The sequence below is a fragment of the Salmo salar genome, chromosome ssa16 (assembly GCF_905237065.1).
Source record: "Salmo salar chromosome ssa16, Ssal_v3.1, whole genome shotgun sequence".
In the NCBI taxonomy this organism is placed as follows: domain Eukaryota; kingdom Metazoa; phylum Chordata; class Actinopteri; order Salmoniformes; family Salmonidae; genus Salmo; species Salmo salar.
The window spans coordinates 83260652-83280856 of record NC_059457.1 but is presented as its reverse complement, the minus strand read 5'-3'; the positions used below and the strand labels follow the sequence as shown (position 1 = coordinate 83280856).

Here is a 20205-nt window from a genome sequence, read left to right as displayed (position 1 = left end):
TTAAATTCCTTTTGATAGCATGTGATGATTGGATGTGCATGAACTTTAAAAACAGTATCATGTGTATCAGTACATAAAATTTCAATAAGAAGGGTGCACTTAAATGCCAAATAATTCAAGTAGGAGTGACCAGTTTTTAATATCTTAAACATCTGTGCAACATTGTTCAAATGTTACATCACTTTATGACCTGTAATGTTTACAATATTTACAAAATAAAAAACGGCTGCTTACATGAAATAATAGAAAATGCCAAACAATGAGAAAATATGGAACTTCACACTATTTGTCCTAGCACCCACAATGCAACAAATGACATCAAGTGCACAACATACTTTACAAAGTAGTCTACTTTTGTAAAGTACACACATACACACACACACGTGAGAAAACTTAGTTACATGTGGAAAAACCAACACTGACAACAGCAACATGTTAATAACACAGAAATAAAGATTCAAAGAGCAAGCAAGGGTAAGAAAAACAGCGCACACACACACACACACACACACACACACACAGAGATAGCTCCAAAAATAAAATACACACGTGTGAAGAAATTGGGCTGCACTGACCATTTGAGCGACAACAGAAAGGTAAAAGTGAAAAGACATTATACAACATGGGGTTTGAACATGAGACTGACTGGGTCTCTAGGTCATTGCACAAGGGCAGAATGAACTTTACCCCAAATAGTTCACGTGTTCTCTTGACTGCTCTCAAGAGTATTTGTGAAAAGCTTCATTAAAAGCATGAATACTTTTCTAGAAGGAGAGTGAAATACTTCTGTCTGGAGTGAATTACAGTTGATCCATCTAGACATGGTTTGTAACATGAACGGTTACACAGTTTTTCATTTTTATTTTAAAGATTGACGTTCTGAAGTTGATTTAATGATTTATGATGTAACTTATTTGTATTGCACACAACACACTGTAGTGAATATAACAAGTCTGTTTTCAATGGGGCCATAAAAATCATCCAAATTGCATCAGCACAAAACGTAGTGAAGCAGTTCTATATGTGTGGACAGTCTCCAATTAACAAACTTCTATTGAAATTCTATTCAGTAGTGATTTCTCCACCAATGTAAACAACTCTACGACAGCCCTGACAGGGCTCAGCCTGAAGGGCCAAATTATCACTTCTTTCCATACTAAGATAACATACTGCATATTATCCATTTTAAACGTTTCTTCTATCCTTTAAACTATTATTGTACTATCTGCACTGATTTTAATGAATCATTTAGGTCGTTAAAAGTTGATTGAGATTAATTTATTTTTTAAAGACAGCATGCTGTCGAAATATATAGTGAAGCCTTTTCAGACCTAAGCATGGTCCCCAGAGACTGTGGAGATATGCAACCTAAACTTTCTGGAAGGAGGCAGTCAATGACCTCTTCAGGACATGTCGACATGATCTACTGTAACAAACACTACAGAAGAAATAGCTAGCAGAAGGGAAAAACACAGTAGTACACAACGTCAAGGGATCCAAAAAGAACACGTTTTAAATCAAACTGGAAAACAGTCAGGTTAATGGCTAAACTGAATACAGCATATAGGCTATTCCTGTGTAAAATAAACACGTAAGGCTTTGAGTTTTTAACTCTCGGTTGTATTATTGCCATCTAGAATATTGTAAAGCTTCAAATAAATATGAAATACTGTACATAAATAATTTAGAACAAATAAACTACACATAAGGCCCCTAAATTGTAGGATGAACTCTTTTCCACCATTTTACCTCAGGCAGTTAGTGTTATTTTCACAATCCACTCTTACGTCATAATAATATACTGCATCTATGCTTTTCAAGGTTGGTTACGCGATCTAAAGCTATAGCTGATAAAATGATGACACTATTTGAAAATGATATTAAGAAAAATAAGTCACATCAAAAGAAAATTAAATTGCGCAAAAACAGCTGACTGGTATTTGACAACTTAGTCTGTGGTTTTAGTAGGGTGAGATCCTGGAATTAGAAGGATGCTTCATTCCAATCATCCTTTTTCTATGGTACCCTAGAAACAGAAAGCCTTTCAGCTGGTAAAGTTCACTCTGTTTTTAAAACACATAAATGAACAAACACTTAGTGGTGTTGAAGTAATGCCTGTTTCTCCTGGGTCTGTATTCATAAAGCGTCTCAGAGTTGGGAGTGCTGAACTAGGATCAGTCTAGCCCTTTTTAGATCCTAATGAATAAGATGATCTGGACAAGGGGGGGACCTGATCCAAGATCAGCTGATCCTACTGCCAGTGATGCTCTAGTAGCAGGCCCCCCTCTGTATATGTAATCTTATTCATTATAATATAAAAAGTTAAACTGCTCCTAGATCAGCACTCCTACTCCTCGAATGCTTTCTGAATACAGACCCTGCTTTTCAATACAATAAACAGCATGTCTATAACATAACCATATAAAAGCTTTAGGCTGTATCTTGTCTTTATTTGTCCCTTGCATACAGTCATAATGACTGTGTATGTATTGAATAAAAACCAAGACATTGGTGCACTTCTTCTGCTGCTTTGTACAATACAAGTTCAAATGTGCATTATTAAGTATGTTGTACATTACCATTGTACAATATTTACATACGTTTCTTAATGTTCATGAAATCTTCCGTATTACCTATATACCTATTGAAAATGTATCAGAAATATTTGGACTGTCTATTTTCTTTAAAATGTAGTATTTTTCTTCTATTTATCAGTTTTTTTAATGTTATTCTAGAAAAAAAATAGTTCTCATTCAGCTAGCTGTAGACAAATTACAACCGTCGTTTTTTACAGTTGAAATTCAAAACTGTAATATTTTTGTTTGGCTTTTCCAGTACTTTCAATGTCAGTCAGCTAGGGAGGTCGTGGGACGATAATGTACCACTACTATCCATATTGTAGCACCTGGTTGGAGTTCAAAGGTCGTGGCGGGGCGGTCTGAACCGTTGTTCCAAGGCTGGGTACTGGCTAGATACTGGACTGTCATTAGCTGACCAAACACATTCAATGTTATCTGGAGATCTTTCTCCTCTTGGGTTTGGGCAGCTTCACCTGTCTGTCTCTGGAAGGGATCTGATGAACCTGAGGACAGAGAAGACACAATACATTAATGCATAACCAGGGCTCTAATTTAACTGGGTGGTTCCAGCCCTGAATGCTGATTGGCCGACAGTCGTGATATAATCAGACCGTATACCACGGGTATGACATTTCTTTTTACTGCTCTAATTACGTTGGTAACCAGTTTGTAACCGGGGTAACCGGGGTATACTGGCCACATACCACACCCCCTCGGGCCTTATTGCTTAAATGTAACCCTAACATTTAAATAACATTTAACCTTAACCCGAACCCTAACTTTTAACCCTTACCTGAGGACAGAGAAGACAATAGAAGACGTATTAATACCAACAAACAACCCAGTCTCTGTTGGCTTGTGCGGCTAGTAGCGTACATTCTACAGTGTTTAATAGCACCTGAGTTCAAACAGAACTCCACAGACATCCTAATCTGACTAAACTGTCCTCTTTTCCACTCACAGTGTCTGGTTTCATATTTAGCCTGTCTGAATTCAGAGGAAAGGCAGAAAGATGCATTAACAGCACAGTGAATCCTTTTCAAATTGAAATGTGGTGCTGGTTGAGGGGTTGTTGCAGCTTGTTTATGTAATCCTCTGACTGGGGGGGTGTGTGTGTGTGTGTGTGTGTGTGTGTGTGTGTGTCTCCCAGCTGACACAGAGACAGCCCTTTGATCAACAGTGGCTGTAGTCTTAGCTCTGCTCAGCTTACCCTGGGGGACAGTCTAGAGAGGGAGGGAGGGAGAGAGGTAGTAGAGAGAGACAGGAGGGGCAAAGGGAGAGAGGAGGGGAGAGGTAGAGGGGCAGAGGGAGAGAGAAGGGGGGGAGAGGTAGAGGGGCAGAAGGAGAGAGAAGGGGGGGAGAGGTAGAGGGGCAGAGGGAGAGAGAAGGAGGGGAGAGGTAGAGGGGCAGAGGGAGAGAGGTAGAGGGGCAGAGGGAGAGAGGAGGAGGGGAGAGGTAGAGGGGCAGAGGGAGAGAGGTAGAGGGGCAGAGGGAGAGAGAAGGAGGGGAGAGGTAGAGGGGCAGAGGGAGAGAGAAGGAGGGGAGAGGTAGAGGGGCAGAGGGAGAGAGAAGGGGGGGAGAGGTAGAGGGGCAGAGGGAGAGAGAAGGAGGGGAGAGGTAGAGGGGCAGAGGGAGAGAGAAGGAGGGGAGAGGTAGAGGGGCAGAGGGAGAGAGAAGGAGGGGAGAGGTAGAGGGGCAGAGGGAGAGAGAAGGAGGGGAGAGGTAGAGGGGCAGAGGGAGAGAGAAGGAGGGGAGAGGTAGAGGGGCAGAGGGAGAGAGGTAGAGGGGCAGAGGGAGAGAGAAGGAGGGGAGAGGTAGAGGGGCAGAGGGAGAGAGAAGGAGGGGAGAGGTAGAGGGGCAGAGGGAGAGAGAAGGAGGGGAGAGGTAGAGGGGCAGAGGGAGAGAGAAGGAGGGGAGAGGTAGAGGGGCAGAGGGAGAGAGAAGGAGGGGAGAGGTAGAGGGGCAGAGGGAGAGAGAAGGAGGGAGACAGAGGAGAGGCCATCTGGGAGAGCATGGTGTTGTAATCTTTCTAGATGGTACTTGTATACTTACAGTCCCTGACATCTTGTCCAGCTCACTCATGGCCTCATGTATAGCAGCTTCTAAATGATTATTCAACTTCCCAGCTCTGTTGGGAACAATGAAAACAAAATCATGTTTCAGAAACATCAATAAGTCCACAAGTAAACACTAAGCATTTTCTTTTTAGCTTTGGACAAAAATATGAATAGATTTGTTCAACTCTGCCTCCTGCTAAGGAAGGATAAAGTATGCAATTATAACATGAGCTGAAAGCAATGAGACTGACTGTGGTCCAGGTACATTTTAACGAACATTGAGGGAGAAGAGCTAAGGTGAGGTAAGCGCTGTGTGTGTGTGTGTGTGTGTGTGTGTGTGTGTGTGTGTGAGAGAGAGAGAGAGAGAGAGAGAGAGAGCAGGTGTAGTGGAGGAGGTTTTTCATCATCAGGGGGTAATGACGAGCCAGCCAGGGCAGCTTCAGGGGGTAATGACGAGCCAGCCAGGGCAGCACCAGGGGGTAATGACGAGCCAGCCAGGGCAGCACCAGGGCATCATCAGGGGGTAATGACGAGCCAGCCAGGGAAGCACCAGGGGGTAATGACGAGCCAGCCAGGGCAGCTTCAGGGGGTAATGACGAGCCAGCCAGGGCAGCACCAGGGGGTAATGACGAGCCAGCCAGGGCAGCACCAGGGCATCATCAGGGGGTAATGACGAGCCAGCCAGGGAAGCACCAGGGGGTAATGACAAGCCAGCCAGGGAAGCACCAGGGCATAATGACGAGCCAGCCAGGGAAGCACCAGGGGGTAATGACGAGCCAGCCAGGGCAGCTTCAGGGGGTAATGACGAGCCAGCCAGGGCAGCACCAGGGGGTAATGACGAGCCAGCCAGGGCAGCATCAGGGGGTAACGACTAGCCAGCCAGGGCATCCAGGGGGTAATGACTAGCCAGCCAGGGCAGCACCAGGGCATAATGACGAGCCAGCCAGGGCAGCACCAGGGCAGCATCAGGGGGTAATGACTAGCCAGCCAGGGCAGCATCAGCGGGTAATGACAAGCCAGCCAGGGCAGCATCAAGGGGTAATGACGAGCCAGCCAGGGCAGCATCAAGGGGTAATGACTAGCCAGCCAGGGCAGCACCAGGGGGTAATGACTAGCCAGCCAGGGCAGCACCAGGGGGTAATGACTAGCCAGCCAGGGCAGCACCAGGGGGTAATGACTAGCCAGCCAGGGCAGCACCAGGGGGTAATGACGAGCCAGCCAGGGCAGCATCAGCGGGTAATGACGAGCCAGCCAGGGCAGCATCAGCGGGTAATGACAAGCCAGCCAGGGAATCATCAGGGGGTAATGAATAGCCAGCCAGGGCATCCAGGGGGTAATGACTAGCCAGCCAGGGCAGCATCAGGGGGTAATGACTAGCCAGCCAGGGCAGCACCAGGGGGTAAAGACTAGCCAGCCAGGGCAGCACCAGGGCAGCATCAGGGGGTAATGACTAGCCAGCCAGGGCAGCATCAGGGGGTAATGACTAGCCAGCCAGGGCAGCATCAGGGGGTAATGACTAGCCAGCCAGGGCAGCATCAGGCGGTAATGACAAGCCAGCCAGGGCAGGATCAGGCGGTAATGACTAGCCAGCCAGGGCAGCATCAGGCGGTAATGACTAGCCAGCCAGGGCAGCATCAGGCGGTAATGACTAGCCAGCCAGGGCAGCACCAGGGGGTAATGACTAGCCAGCCAGGGCAGCACCAGGGGGTAAAGACTACCCAGCCAGGGCAGCACCAGGGAAGCGGCAGTCCCAAAAACACCCTATTCAGTGCATTACTTTTGACCAGGGCTCAGAGTGAGACAGAGAGTACAGACAGGCGATTCAGTAGTATTAACCTCTCCTCAACACAGAGCAGCCAGCCAGGATGGAACTAGCCAGCCAGGATGGAACTAACCCGACCCATCAACATTCTAGAATGGAATTCCACTCTTAAAATAGAGCAAATAAAACACATCCGTTCACCTTTTTAAAACACAGGAGAAACTGGTTCTACATCCACACTGATATAAATAATCACAACATGTACAGTACCATCCATCCTACAGCAATATAACTTACTTTCTGTTCCTCTTGGTCGCTCTGTCGAGGGCCTCTAGGTCATGTGTTAGTGTTTTCAGCTTCTCTGGCTCCACCTGGGGTAATAACAGATGTCAGACAGTGTTTTCAGCTTCTCTGGCTCCACCTGGGGTAATAACAGATGTCAGACAGTGTTTTCAGCTTCTCTGGCTCCACCTGGGGTAATAACAGATGTCAGACAGTGTTTTCAGCTTCTCTGGCTCCACCTGGGGTAATAACAGATGTCAGACAGTGTTTTCAGCTTCTCTGGCTCCACCTGGGGTAATAACAGATGTCAGACAGTGTTTTCAGCTTCTCTGGCTCCACCTGGGGTAATAACAGATGTCAGACAGTGTTTTCAGCTTCTCTGGCTCCACCTGGGGTAATAACAGATGCCAGACAGTGTTTTCAGCTTCTCTGGCTCCACCTGGGGTAATAACAGATGTCAGACAGTGTTTTCAGCTTCTCTGGCTCCACCTGGGGTAATAACAGATGTCAGACAGTGTTTTCAGCTTCTCTGGCTCCACCTGGGGTAATAACAGATGTCAGACAGTGTTTTCAGCTTCTCTGGCTCCACCTGGGGTAATAACAGATGCCAGACATTATGTTGGGTCTAAGAATAGGACCAAAAGCCAGACTAGGTCCCATCAACATGACCATCAGTAGCTGTCTAAAGAGCTCAGAAGTGGTGATCGCTGACAGTTACTTTCATCTGAAAAGGTACAAAGTAAAGTCAATAGTGAAAGAACTAGATTTGTGGGTGTGCATTTTTCTTTCACCTCTCTCCGAAGACATCTCACCTTGCTGTCCTCTCTGAGCTGCAGGCTGCCATGGTGGTGATGGTTGTGGCCCACCTCCTCCCCTGACAGTTTACCAGGCCAGGATGGGAACCCTTTAAAGCCCTGTCCCCAGACCAGATCCCCCATGTTAAACGTCCTGGGTCTATAGTGGAGCATCTCTGACGAGGGGCTGTCCGGCTGCCTCAGGTCCTCCTCGCTGCTCAGGGACTTGGTGTCAGACGGGCTGGGGGCACAGCCTCCGTTGAAGTGACCGTTGTAGTGGCCCACGTACTCTTTAACCAACGGACCCTCCAGGCTGGTGGAGGAGCTGGGAGACTGGTCGTCCCCGGTTAGGTCCCCCTGTCTGGGGGGGCCGAGGGGGTCAGACACACCGTACCCCCGTAGAGAGAACTGGACCTGGGGGGGTCCGACGCCACCTCCGTTCATATGGGCGCATCTCTCCACAGTCTGATCCAACCTCTCTTTGTAGTTAACGATGTTCACGGCCGTCTGGTTGCAGTTGTTGAAGCGGTTGAATCCATCCTCCAGGAAGGCCTTGTCTGAGGGGACGGGGAGAGAGTGGTGGTGACCTTCGTGGGGGGCGCTGTCGGCTGGACAGGGGGGTGCAGGAGCTAGATTCCCAGGTCTCTCCATACAGGGGCTGCTGCGGACATGAGTGGAGCACTCTAGGAACTCCTCACCGCCCCACGCCGTGTGACCTCTGTCCAGACTTCCAGGGTACACAGTCTCGCCTTCCCACTGCCCCCTGGGGGTGCCATGGCCTGGGGATCTGAAGTAGTCCTGGTGGGAGGCCTCTGGAAGAGCTCCCTGACCCTCGGGGATGCTAACAGTACTCTTCCCCTGACCAGAGTTCTTCCGGGGCCGTCCTGCTCTGACCTGCCTGGGTCTGGGCTGTTGGCTCAGGGTCGGTGTCTGCTCCCCCTCCTGGTGCGCTACCCGGTGGCCACTATGGCTGACTGCAGCATGGCTGTGAGGGAGGTTATGGTTGAGGCTGAGCGGCTCCCCTACGGAGTTAGTGAAGGCAGTCATGGTGCTGAGTGAGGGTACAGGGCTGGACTGGGTAGTGCCACTATCCGTGGTGGTGATGACTACATGCAGTCCTTTACTGGCAGCATCCACCACAGCCCTGTAGATGGCGTCTACAGACTCCACCCCTCCGCTGGGTAGCCTATCAGAGCCGTGCATCCCTGGGGGAAGCCCCTCTCCCTGCGTCTGCTGCATCTCCCGTTGGCTGAAACCAAACTGGGTGTGTGACACCATCCCCTGAGACTCAGGAAGTGATGTCATCCCAGACTGAGAGATCATCTGTGAGTGAGGGACTGAAATGCTGTTGTCTGGCAAACACCCCTGAAACAACACAGACGCAAAGTTCATTGAGACAAAAGTTGAAGGTGTCATTATCACTCCTAGCATGTCAGAGAATCCACAACTACTGGGCCTTTTGAGGAGGACGGAATGTATCATGTAGATCGTCCACCCGTAGTCAAGAGTGAATCAGATATTCTTGTCATCTCTATTCATCTATTTCTATCTGCAACGTTCAGAGAGTTTCACTTCACTGAACACACCCTTCAAATAGACAGACTAACCTGGAAGTTCTGGAACAGGCAGGCCATAGGGTGGGAGTTGGAGGAGTTGTTGTTTTCAGGGAAGCCAGGTTGCTGTGAGCCCTGGTAGCCAGGAGGGAGGCCCTGCTGCTGGGCATGATGCTGCTGGAACACCTGGGTACCACCACCACTGCTGGAGCTGTTGATGACGTGGGGCTGGAGGCTGGCCATGCTGCAGTTTACTAGGTTAGATGGGTCTCCTGTTGGGGTGGAAGAATAGTACTGTTCATTGTTATTTTCAAATCAGGGAAATTCCACACCTTAACTGCCTGGAGAAGACAGGTCAGAGGGGTAAATCAATTCTGAACAAAATGATGGAAGAAGAGTGGGAAGATGGAAATTCTTGTAATTGAACGCATAAACTGAAGAGCCCGATGGCTTAGGCTGTAGTACTGTGCTCCACTCGTCACAGGTCTATTTTCTCCTCCTCTCACTAGTAGCTCCCCTCCTCCCCTCACTAGCTCCCCTTCTCCCCTCACTAGCTCCCCTCCTCTCCTCACTAGCTCCCCTCCTCCCCTCACTAGCTCCCCTCCTCTCCTCACTAGCTCCCCTCCTCTCCTCACTAGCTCCCCTCCTCCCCTCACTAGCTCCCCTCCTCCCCTCACTAGCTCCCCTCCTCTCCTCACTAGCTCCCCTCCTCCCCTCACTAGCTCCCCTCCTCCCCTCACTAGCTCCCCTCCTCCCCTCACTAGCTCCCCTCCTCCCCTCACTAGCTCCCCTCCTCTCCTCACTAGCTCCCCTCCTCCCCTCACTAGCTCCCCTCCTCCCCTCACTAGCTCCCCTCCTCCCCTCACTAGCTCCCCTCCTCCCCTCACTAGCTCCCCTCCTCTCCTCACTAGCTCCCCTCCTCTCCTCACTAGCTCCCCTCCTCCCCTCACTAGCTCCCCTCCTCCCCTCACTAGCTCCCCTCCTCTCCTCACTAGCTCCCCTCCTCCCCTCACTAGCTCTCCTCCTCTCCTCACTAGCTCCCCTCCTCCCCTCACTAGCTCCCCTCCTCCCCTCACTAGCTCCCCTCCTCTCCTCACTAGCTCCCCTCCTCACTAGCTCCCCTCCTCCCCTCACTAGCTCCCCTCCTCTCCTCACTAGCTCCCCTCCTCCCCTCACTAGCTCCCCTCCTCCCCTCACTAGCTCCCCTCCTCCCCTCACTAGCTCCTCTCCTCAGTAGCTCCCCTCCTCTCCTCACTAGCTCCTCCCCTCACTAGCTCCCCTCCTCCCCTCACTAGCTCCCCTCCTCCTCTCACTAGCTCCCCTCCTCCTCTCCTCACTAGCTCCTCCCCTCACTAGCTCCCCTCCTCTCCTCACTAGCTCCCCTCCTCCCCTCACTAGCTCCTCTCCTCACTAGCTCCCCTCCTCCCCTCACTAGCTCCCCTCCTCCCCTCACTAGCTCCCCTCCTCTCCTCACTAGCTCCTCTCCTCACTAGCTCCTCTCCTCACTAGCTCCTCTCCTCACTAGCTCCTCTCCTCACTAGCTCCTCTCCTCACTAGCTCCTCTCCTCTCACTAGCTCCCCTCCTCTCCTCCCACCACTAGCTCCCCTCCTCTCACCAGCCTAGCTCCCCTCCTCTCATCACTAGCTCCCCTCCTCTCCAGCTCCTCTCCTCTCCTCCCACCAGTCTAGCTCCTCCTCTCCTCCCACCAGTCTAGCTCCTCCTCTCCTCCCACCAGTCTAGCTCCTCCTCTCCTCCCACCAGTCTAGCTCCTCCTCTCCTCCCACCAGTCTAGCTCCTCCTCTCCTCCCACCAGTCTAGCTCCTCCTCTCCCCCCACCAGTCTAGCTCCTCCTCTCCCCCCACCAGTCTAGCTCCTCCTCTCCTCCCACCAGTCTAGCTCCTCCTCTCCTCCCACCAGTCTAGCTCCTCTCCCCCTCACACCAGTCTAGCTCCTCTCCCCCTCACACCAGTCTAGCTCCTCTCCCCCTCACACCAGTCTAGCTCCTCTCCCCCTCACACCAGTCTAGCTCCTCTCCCCCTCACACCAGTCTAGCTCCTCTCCCCCTCACACCAGTCTAGCTCCTCTCCCCCTCACACCAGTCTAGCTCCTCTCCCCCTCACACCAGTCTAGCTCCTCTCCCCCTCACACCAGTCTAGCTCCTCTCCCCCTCACACCAGTCTAGCTCCTCTCCCCCTCTCACTAGTGTAGCTCCTCTCCCCCTCTCACTAGTGTAGCTCCTCTCCCCCTCTCACTAGTGTAGCTCCTCTCCTCCTCTCACTAGCCTCAGCCTTGCCTCTGCCTCTCCTCCCTCTCACTAGCCTCCCCTCCCTAGCGCCTCCCCAGCTCCTCTCCACCCCCCACTCGCCTCCCCTCTCACTCGCCTCCCCTCTCACTCGCCTCCCAAGCTCCTCTTCTCACTAGCTCCTCTCCTCCCCCCACTAGCCTCCCCTCCCACTCGCCGCCCCTCTCCAGTGCCTCCCCTCCCACTAATCTAGCTCTTCCTCTCCCCCTCTCACTAGTCGAGCTCCTCTCCCTCGCCTCTGCCTCGCCTCTACTCATCATCTTCCCCTCCCCTTCCTAACGCCTCCCCAGCTCACTCACTAGCCTCTCCCTCCCACTAGCCTCTGCCTCCCACTAGCCTCTGCCTCCCACTAGCCTCTGCCTCCCACTAGCCTCTGCCTCCCACTAGCCTCTCCCTCCCACTAGCCTCTGCCTCTCCCTCCCACTAGCCTCTGCCTCTCCCTCCCACTAGCCTCTGCCTCTCCCTCCCACTAGCCTCTGCCTCTCCCTCCCACTAGCCTCTGCCTCTCCCTCCCACTAGCCTCTGCCTCTCCCTCCCACTAGCCTCTGCCTCTCCCTCCCACTAGCCTCTCCAGCACTCAGCCAGTGTGGCTGCACTGCTACGATATAGTGGTGATGGTTGCCGGGGAGGTTGCTATGGGAACGGTGTGATTGGTGGTGCTGTCTGAGCCGTGGCTTATTTCAGAGGTTGCAGCCTGGGAGAAGACTGGGGGTGGAGGAAGGGATGTGATTTAATGGCCTAGGCAGGGGGATGGGGTCAGAGGCAATGCTGGATGCTTGGATGGTGGTGGCTGGGGAGGGGGAGCTGTCTGGGCATGAGGTAGGGGAAGAGAAGTGCTTGGTTGGAATGAACCCATCTAGGGAGATAGGCTAGCAGTCCACAAAGAGATGAAAGATAGCCACTAGGTTTCCTGAGAAACATATGCCATATCTTATAGTCTTTAGCATTGTTTCCTGCTATAGTGTTCACACAACAGTAGGCCAACTACAGCCATGTGCAACACAGTGGGCCAAAGGAAAAAATGATCTATTCAGGCCTATATCAGAGCAGACACATACTAGGGCTAATGAAGGAATACAACCCTTCTCCAAAGGCTTCACCCAGGCCTCCATTCAGAAGCCAGCGTTACTATAGCTACCAGCCAGCTCACACCAGCTCTTCACTATATCTGGTCAAGAGCTCGTTTCTTAAAAAGGAGGGAGAAAAAAGATCTGTTTTCATGTTATTCTGCCACTGAGCTGAGCACTGCAACTAGCATGCTAATAAAGAGAGAAGCCTGAATGATTATACAAACACGAGGGCCAGCCTCTCAACGTACACTCTCTGAGAGACTAAAGACTGTCGTTCAACTCAAAGGCCAGGTCGATTTACCAAACTCACACACCATCACAGAGCAAAGCACAATCATCGAACAAAGTGTGTGTTTCTCTCAGTGGCTCACCTGGCTCAGAGATGGTTGGACCACAACTCCCATCATTGTTGCCGAGAGTCATTCCTGACATACTAGTCCGTCCCAGCGCAGCGTGAAGGTGGCTGTGCTGCTGCTGCTGCTGATGTGGATGTTGACTTGGGTGGGACAGTGGTGGTGGGTTAGTGTTAGGATGGTGGCTCAGGGGCATGTTCCCTGGGCCAAGGCCCACTTGTCCACCAGGCCCCAAAGGGCCACAGTTCACCAACGAATTGGCCTGGATCTGGTTCATCAACCCTGGGAACCGAGGGCTGTGAGAATGACGGCCTCCAGAGTCCATACTCCGGCAGTACATACCTTGACCCTCCCCTTGGCCTAGCATCCTCTGTTGGGCCAGTAGGTTCTGCTGCTGGGAGGCTCCAGGAGGCATGAGCCCAGCCACATCGCTGTAGTGCATCTGACCAGGTCCTGGGGGGCCTACAGGGCCTTGGTGCTGGTTATGGTGGTTGTTGTGGTTGCTCATGGACTGAAGCAGCTGGGCCATGGAGGTGTTGGTCGGTAGGCCCCCAAGCCGGGCCACTTTCCTCAGCTGTTCTGCTGAGCTTGGTGGTGGTGGCCTGGGACCTGGACCTCCACCCATGTTAGGAGGCTTGTTGAGCATGTTAAAGACCATGTGGTCGTGGTGGTTGAGGGGGTTGTTGGGCGGTGGTGGGCCTGGCGGCTGCTGCTTGCGCTTACGGAGCAGGGGGTCTCCTCTGTCTCTCTGCTGGGCCATGAGCTTGTCCCGGAGGGCAGCCCGACCGCTCTGGCCGCCTGCTGCTGCTGCTTCCGCAATGGAGGGCATGGTGGAGTTAGGGGGAAGCATGGGGTTTAAAGTGCTGCTACTGGGCCCCTCTTTGCCACTGAGAGGGCCACTGGGATGCCCAACTCCACTACTACCACCATTACCATCAACCCTACCTGGGCCTCCACCTCTACTGCCAGTCTCACTGCTGTTGTCACCATGTTTGTTTTGATTTGCTAGCTGTGCTTTGGCTGCTGCTGACAGTAGACTGCTGGCGGGGAAGGAAGCAGCATTCTGCTGGTTCACGATCTGGTTCAGGGGCATCCCTAACAGACCTGGGTGGTTCTGGCCCTTCTGGTTCTGGGCCTGGTGAGGAGCAGCGATGGAGGGACCAGAGGAGGTGGCAGGGGGGTACATGCCGGGGTTGTTGTGCTGGGTGTTGATAGTGTTCTGGTTACTGATCTCAACCAGCAGCTGACTGGGTAGGTCTTTGTACTGGTGGAGTGGGTGTGAGTCAGACTTGGCAGAGGAGGGGCTGGAGGGCATGTTAATGGGCATGGTGGGCCGGGGGGAGCGAGGAGGAACTTTCATCCCGCAACACGGACCCTGACTGGGGCCTGAGGGCATGGCAAAGCTCCCGTGGTCCGAGGAAGTGGACGAGGAGCGGGAGCGCTGGGGAGAGGCCTCCATCCTGCTGCCCAGGACAGGGCCTGACATGTGGACTGGGGAGGTGACGGGAGAGGGGGACATGGAGGTGGTTATGGAGGTCTGCTGTTGAGTCCTCTGCATGTGGCCTCCGTGGCTGTGGCCCACTGGGCCGGGTTTGACAGTGGGGAGAGGGAGGTTGCTTGGCAAGGGGACGATGGCGGGAGGAGGGTGGTTGTTCATGTTTACATTCATCATTGCTACCTGAGAGGAGTGGACACTAGGTTGGAAGTTGGAGTTTGTTTTGGAGTTGGTCTGGCTGATACTGATGCTAGGCTTGCTGGGGATGGGGTCTAGGATGCCTAACGGGTCCTTTTCAGAGGTCATCTGCTTTTTCTGGAGGGTGCAGGAGGGAGGTATGGCAGACGGGGGACCAGGGTGTGGGGCGCCGGGCTGTGTATTGTGGTGAAACGGTGCTCGTATGGATATATCCATACTGGGGGATCTGGGGAAGTTACACACAGGCTTCTTCATCATGACTGGGCTTTTGGCAGTGGCAGTAGGGGAGAGGGGCGTGCTAGTCCTTCCTGCCATAGCGCAGGACGTCTGGGCCCCAGCCGGAGAACCGTGGAGGAGCATCCCTGGTGGGGAGAGAGGCGTTCTGTTGGCCCCGTGGATGGGGCTGGAGCTGGTGGCTCCAGGGAAGCCACAGGGGTTGTTTCTAAACCCATCTGGGCTCCCCAGAGGATCAGACCTGAGGCTAGGGGAGAGTGGTGACCCGTCCCTGGGCCCATAGAGCTGGGAGCCGGGGCCCCCTGGACTCAGCATGCTACCATAGCCAGAGCAGTACGAAGACCTGGGCCCAGGCTCACTGCTCAGTCTCTGCTGTCTGTTGGGATAACCAGGGTAAAGCTCCAGCTGCTGGGGTGGACCTCCTAGCTCTTGGGGAAAGTGCCGGTGACCTGCTGCAGCCGCCATCATCATTTTGAAAGGGTTCTTGCAGTTCGGAACCACAGAGTTGGGTAGCAGTGACTGGTGAGATTTATTCCGTATTGCTCGGGGATTCGTGGAATGTGACGGGACCATTGATGTTGAACCTGAGGGGGAAGATAAGTGAAATTAGTGTTAAAGCTGAAATCTGCAATAGAGGAAACAGCACCACTGTTTGCCTTAGGACATCTGTTGTTGTTTTTGTTGATGAAACAGAACAGAGGGGATGCACCACTGTGGAGAGAAAAAAAAGACTTGATTGTTCTATCGCTCATGCAATGTCAGAGTGAAATAAAACAGTGTTTGTTGTTTGAAGCATCATCTTTGTTTTTGTAATACCGCAAAGAGACGTAGCAGTTTCACCGTTTTCCAGCTTTAAAACATTGAAAGTGTATAATGCCACTGTGAAGCCAATTTCAAAAGGTCCACCTTTTTTTCTGACCTTGTTCTATATCACCCATGAAACAGTCTGAAATCTGTGAGAAATGTATCATTGGAAAACAACCAAAACAGTAGTGATACACAGTCACTAGGATACTTACTTGTACCTCCACCAGGACTGGTAAGAGTCAGAGCAGGGTGTGGTAGCGCCATAGTTTTGTGTAGAGTGGCCACAGCCAGCAGCTTTCTCTTATGGATACACAGCTTGGTGACGTCTTCATCTGCCCTCACGTCGTCTGCCGTCCTCTGTTTAACGGCAGCCCCCGGATCAAAGTTAAACACCTGAGGAAAGGAGAGTCAGCTCTCTGTTACCTGGCCGGTTTTGGTGAAAGGAGTGGCGTTTATCCACAAGGAAGTACATAAAGTAAACATCAGTAGAAAATGGAACGTCCGCTACTTGTCAGGTCATATCCTCCTCCAAGCCTCCTGCGTCTCCAGAAGACTACATCACATTTGCATATGAATACATATTGGCCCCTGCCTTGAATATGAACGCAGTTCCCTGCCCGTCTCCGTTTCAATATAACGCAACACACAAAAAAAGTAGAAATTAAGACTGTATGCAGCAGAAAATATAGCCTACTATATGATGTTTTTTTTAAATATAACCTGCTATATGAGGGGAAACAACCTCAGTTTAATTGAATACCTGGGTTTAACAAAACTGTTCATTGCATCACTCAGGAGTAAACCTTCATCTCTACCCTTAAAAGGGATACTTCGGGATATTGGAAATGAGGCCTGATACTTCCCCAGAGTCTGATAAACTTGTGGATACCAGTTTTATTTCTCTGCGTGCGGTTTGAATGAAGTTGCTTACTAGCGCAATTGCTAACTCTGCTAGCATGCTGACTCTGGGGAAGTAGATAAAGGGCCTTGTTGACAAAATCCCCAAGTATCCCTTCAAGCTTTGTGTGGTGTTTCTTTGGCAGCTACGCATTCAGAGAGTCAATGTAGGTTAGCTAAAGGCTTAGACAGACAGGACAACCAAGATGGTTAGTTAACGTACCTTTGGGAGGATGAGTGGGCACTCCAGGCCACACTTACAGGTCCCGTCTGTGAGCAGGTAGCTCTTCACCTGGTCTAGACAGGACAGCACCGAGCCACTGGGACTGGAGGTTACAAACCAAAACAAATGCTTAGAACAAAAACATTTATCGTCCAATATACATGAGTGTCTCATAAGGAAATGTATCTGTTGCTTTATCCCAACCTCTCTGAAAGAAACACACAGGTTGGATAGATGATACTAGCCACCAAGACTGTAGGTTACAAACCAAACAGCATCATTACAAAAAACAGAGCACTGCAATGGGTCTTACCTGATGTAGAGGACTCCATTAGTTGGATCCACCTTGCGATGCCAGCCAATAGGGACCTGGACAGGGGCTGTATGCCCCACCCCCTCTGAGACCCCTCCCTTACAGTCCTTTCCTCCATTCATTGTTCTAGTTGGTTTAGTACACAACACCTTAGAGCATATCACACATCAACCAGAGACTTCAGAGTACATGGCATCTTTGTCTTCCAATAAAGAGGACTTTGCAGTGCACTACAATTTCACTCTCAAAGTTGGATGAAGTATGGGCTGGGGTCAGTGTGATGTGAGGCAAGCTCACTGTGAATTCTAACCTTTGAGACCCTTCATAGTTTTACTACTGAACACCAACGAGATTTCCATATTTGTCTCGGTCATTCAGAGCCATAGACACTGAATCAGATTCAGAGAGACTGGGGCAACAGCTGGAACCAGGAGTGGCTCATGAAGACATGCTAGGTATTCCTTCTGGGGCAGGTTATTTGAGGGATTCCCATGGTTCCTGATTGGGAAAAATAAAGAAAAGTATTAGAAAACATTGTTGTATGACATCAATAGACATTTACACAAAACTACCTGCAACAACAAACTGAAAGGTTTGTGTATGTGCAGTGGTTGTAGCCTACATTCATGTTATGTCCAATTCAGACCTACCTGACCTACCCACCATTATCTAATGGTGCAGATTTAACATCAGTTTGATCCACTGAATAATTCCTTGCAGACAAGTTCTGTCAAAGATATAGGAGTGGCACTCCGGGGGTGTAAATGTATTTTCTAAAGACCAAGGATCTTACTATTATTGTGTGGCCATGCGTTGGCCTTGTCTGTCAGAAGGCTCAGTGCTGTACTGTCACAGGCTACTAATCCAAGCCCTTGTGTGCTGACTCATAACTGTCCCTGTGTAGGAATGGAGGGAGGGGGAGAGCTAAAGAGGCAACACAAGCATCAGGTTCTATCTGGAGTCAAGGTATGGGCAGACGGGTGGAGAGGTGCCCAGGGTCACAACAAGCAGATGGGAAGAGAGAAGGATCTGTATTATATGATGTAGCTATGATAGCGACCCGATGCATCTCTGCTTGGCACTCAGCATTAAGGAGATTGAGCGTAAGGCCCTGCTATAGACTAGCGTCCTGTCCAGGAGGTGTACTTGTACATCAAGCTGCCTCACAATACAGAAACAGGAGATGAGCTGCTCCACTCGCACAAGCCAGGGCTACTTATGATAGTTGATTATGTAAAACCCCTATCCACTGTCAAAGAATACCTAATCGTCTTTATGGAAATCGTCATGCCAAAAACACTGAATATGAATACGGAGGTGTTACAGGGCTAATACATCTATGACAAATCTCCTGTGTGAGGATTTCATTTGGTGAAAGATCTACTGGCTGAACCTCTGGAATGTCATGGGGCTGACACATCAGACTGGGCCCATTTTGGGTTGCAGAAAAGCAACGACCCATTTATGACAGCAGGCATAATGGCATTGCACAGCTCTCTGTGAGTCAGGTGCTGCATTTCCACAATATATTTTGAGAAATGACAGCAGGTAGCTCACTAACTCTTATTAAACTGACAACCACACGAAGATGAGGAAGAAACAGACACACACCTGTACAGCTGCGAAACTAGGCTATTGTTAATAATTGGCACGATCTGTGATGGCAAGCTATTGCACCATAGAAATCTGAAATGACAAATCAAATGGCTTGTGGAAATGGCTCGATCAATGCATCACATAGCATAACGTTACTGTACATAAAGCACTCCTTTTCGTCTGCAGAATCAAAAAGGTCTAGCTACTATAAATTATTACAAGTTAGCTAGCTACCCAGATAACGTTAGCTACCTTTGGGGGACATAGAGTTTTTATCTAGCTAACGTTAGCTAGATAGTGTCATAGTTGGCTACCTTACCTACATAGCTAGCTACTAAACTAGCATAACAGCTGATATCCAACGTTACTTTACCTAGCTAGCTAACGTTAGCTAGACAGTGACATAGTTCAGTTGGCAAGGTAGCCAACTATCTACATAGCTAGTTACCAAACTAGCAAATCAGCTGATATCCAACGTTACTTAACCTAGCTAGCTAACGTTAGCTACAAAGAATCAACATGTTTACTGGTTGGTGGGTGATATCTAGTCACCTGATATTAGCTCACTAACAGTTACCTAACTCTTCGGTCTAACGTTACAAAGTCAATATAAGACGGTTGTTTTAAGAAAAACAACCACTAGCGGTCCTTATTTAGCCCATCGATAGTAACTAGCTATCTAACGTTAGCTAGTAGACAGCTAGCAAAACATGATCTTTCGATGGCAGGCTAGGTAACCAACTTAGCTAAGCTAGCTAACTAGCAGAATGCTAATAAGTAGCTAACGTTAACCGAAAAGGAATTGTAAATAAACATACCTGTGTAATCTAACACAAACTCCAAAACATTAACATGCCTTTATCGATATTCCACTGTACGAAAAAAGTATACCCCGAATTGAAATGTCGAAGTTTTTATCGTAACTGGGGAGCGTTGAGCGTATTTTCCTATGTGAAACGTCTCCAGCTAGGGACGAGGCAGAGACAGGCCAGTGAAAGAATAGCTGAGCAGAGGGTTGCTTTGCAAAGACAGGAGCTTTTGAGATTCCAATCTTATAGCCTAAAAAAACGTTTTTCCATCTTTCCGAGTATCAAATGATTCCTTGAAAGTCCATGGTGGCTGAAATAGTAAATTTCAACTCCCTCCAATTTCCTTCTGGCCCTTTAAAAATAAAAATAAAAAGCCTACCCATCAAATGTCTCGGCTGGTTCTCCCTAGGCTTGGGATAAAGATGGAGTGCTTTACTGCTCCTGCGCCTCAGAGAGATGAGGAGAGAGCTGGAGAACACAGCGTTAGCGCAATTCGGAATCCTTGGGACGTCCTTACCCTAAACTCTAAACCTTGCCTTTTTTTGCCTTTGCCTATTTTTCATTGCCTCTTTTTGCCTTTGCCTTTTTTCTTTGCCTTTTTTGCCTTTTCCTTTTTTCTTTTCCTTTCGTGCCTTTTTTCTTTGCCTTTTTTGCCTTTGCCTTTTTCCTTTTAGATTGAAACTTTAAAGGGGTGACGTCAGAATTGGGATGTCCCAAGGATTCCATTTAGTATTTTCCGAGAGCACAGTGGTGGAGATGTGTCTGACAGGACAAGAGCAAAGAGCAAAATCAAGAAACACATGGTGTTACACAATTATGAAACCCAACAGAAAAGTGTCTATCCAGATATGAATTCAAATTAAATTACAAATCTGTCACG

The 20205-nt window shown here is 50.0% G+C and overlaps 1 protein-coding gene across 5 annotated transcripts; it reads right to left on the bottom strand.

Moving 5' to 3' along the window:
• Window positions 1-111: 111 nt before the first annotated feature.
• LOC106574757 (methyl-CpG-binding domain protein 5) lies at window positions 112-19915 on the bottom strand. Of its 5 annotated transcripts, none has more exons than XM_045698230.1 (11): window positions 19335-19914; window positions 18532-18606; window positions 16921-17418; window positions 16608-16710; window positions 15700-15880; window positions 12772-15264; window positions 9082-9299; window positions 7493-8839; window positions 6696-6769; window positions 4632-4707; window positions 112-3082 (listed from the first exon to the last, which is right to left on the bottom strand). In XM_045698230.1, the coding sequence occupies exons 3-11, from the start codon at window positions 17040-17042 to the stop codon at window positions 3011-3013; spliced, it is 4686 nt and encodes a 1561-aa protein (XP_045554186.1). In that variant the 5' UTR covers window positions 17043-17418; window positions 18532-18606; window positions 19335-19914; the 3' UTR covers window positions 112-3010. The 5 variants fall into 5 exon arrangements, 4 of the variants coding, with proteins under 4 accessions (XP_045554186.1, XP_045554187.1, XP_045554184.1 ...); XM_045698231.1 differs by lacking the exon at window positions 18532-18606 and having other exon boundaries at window positions 16921-17046; window positions 17231-17418; XM_045698228.1 differs by lacking the exon at window positions 18532-18606.
• Between the last annotated feature and the right edge of the window lie 290 nt (window positions 19916-20205).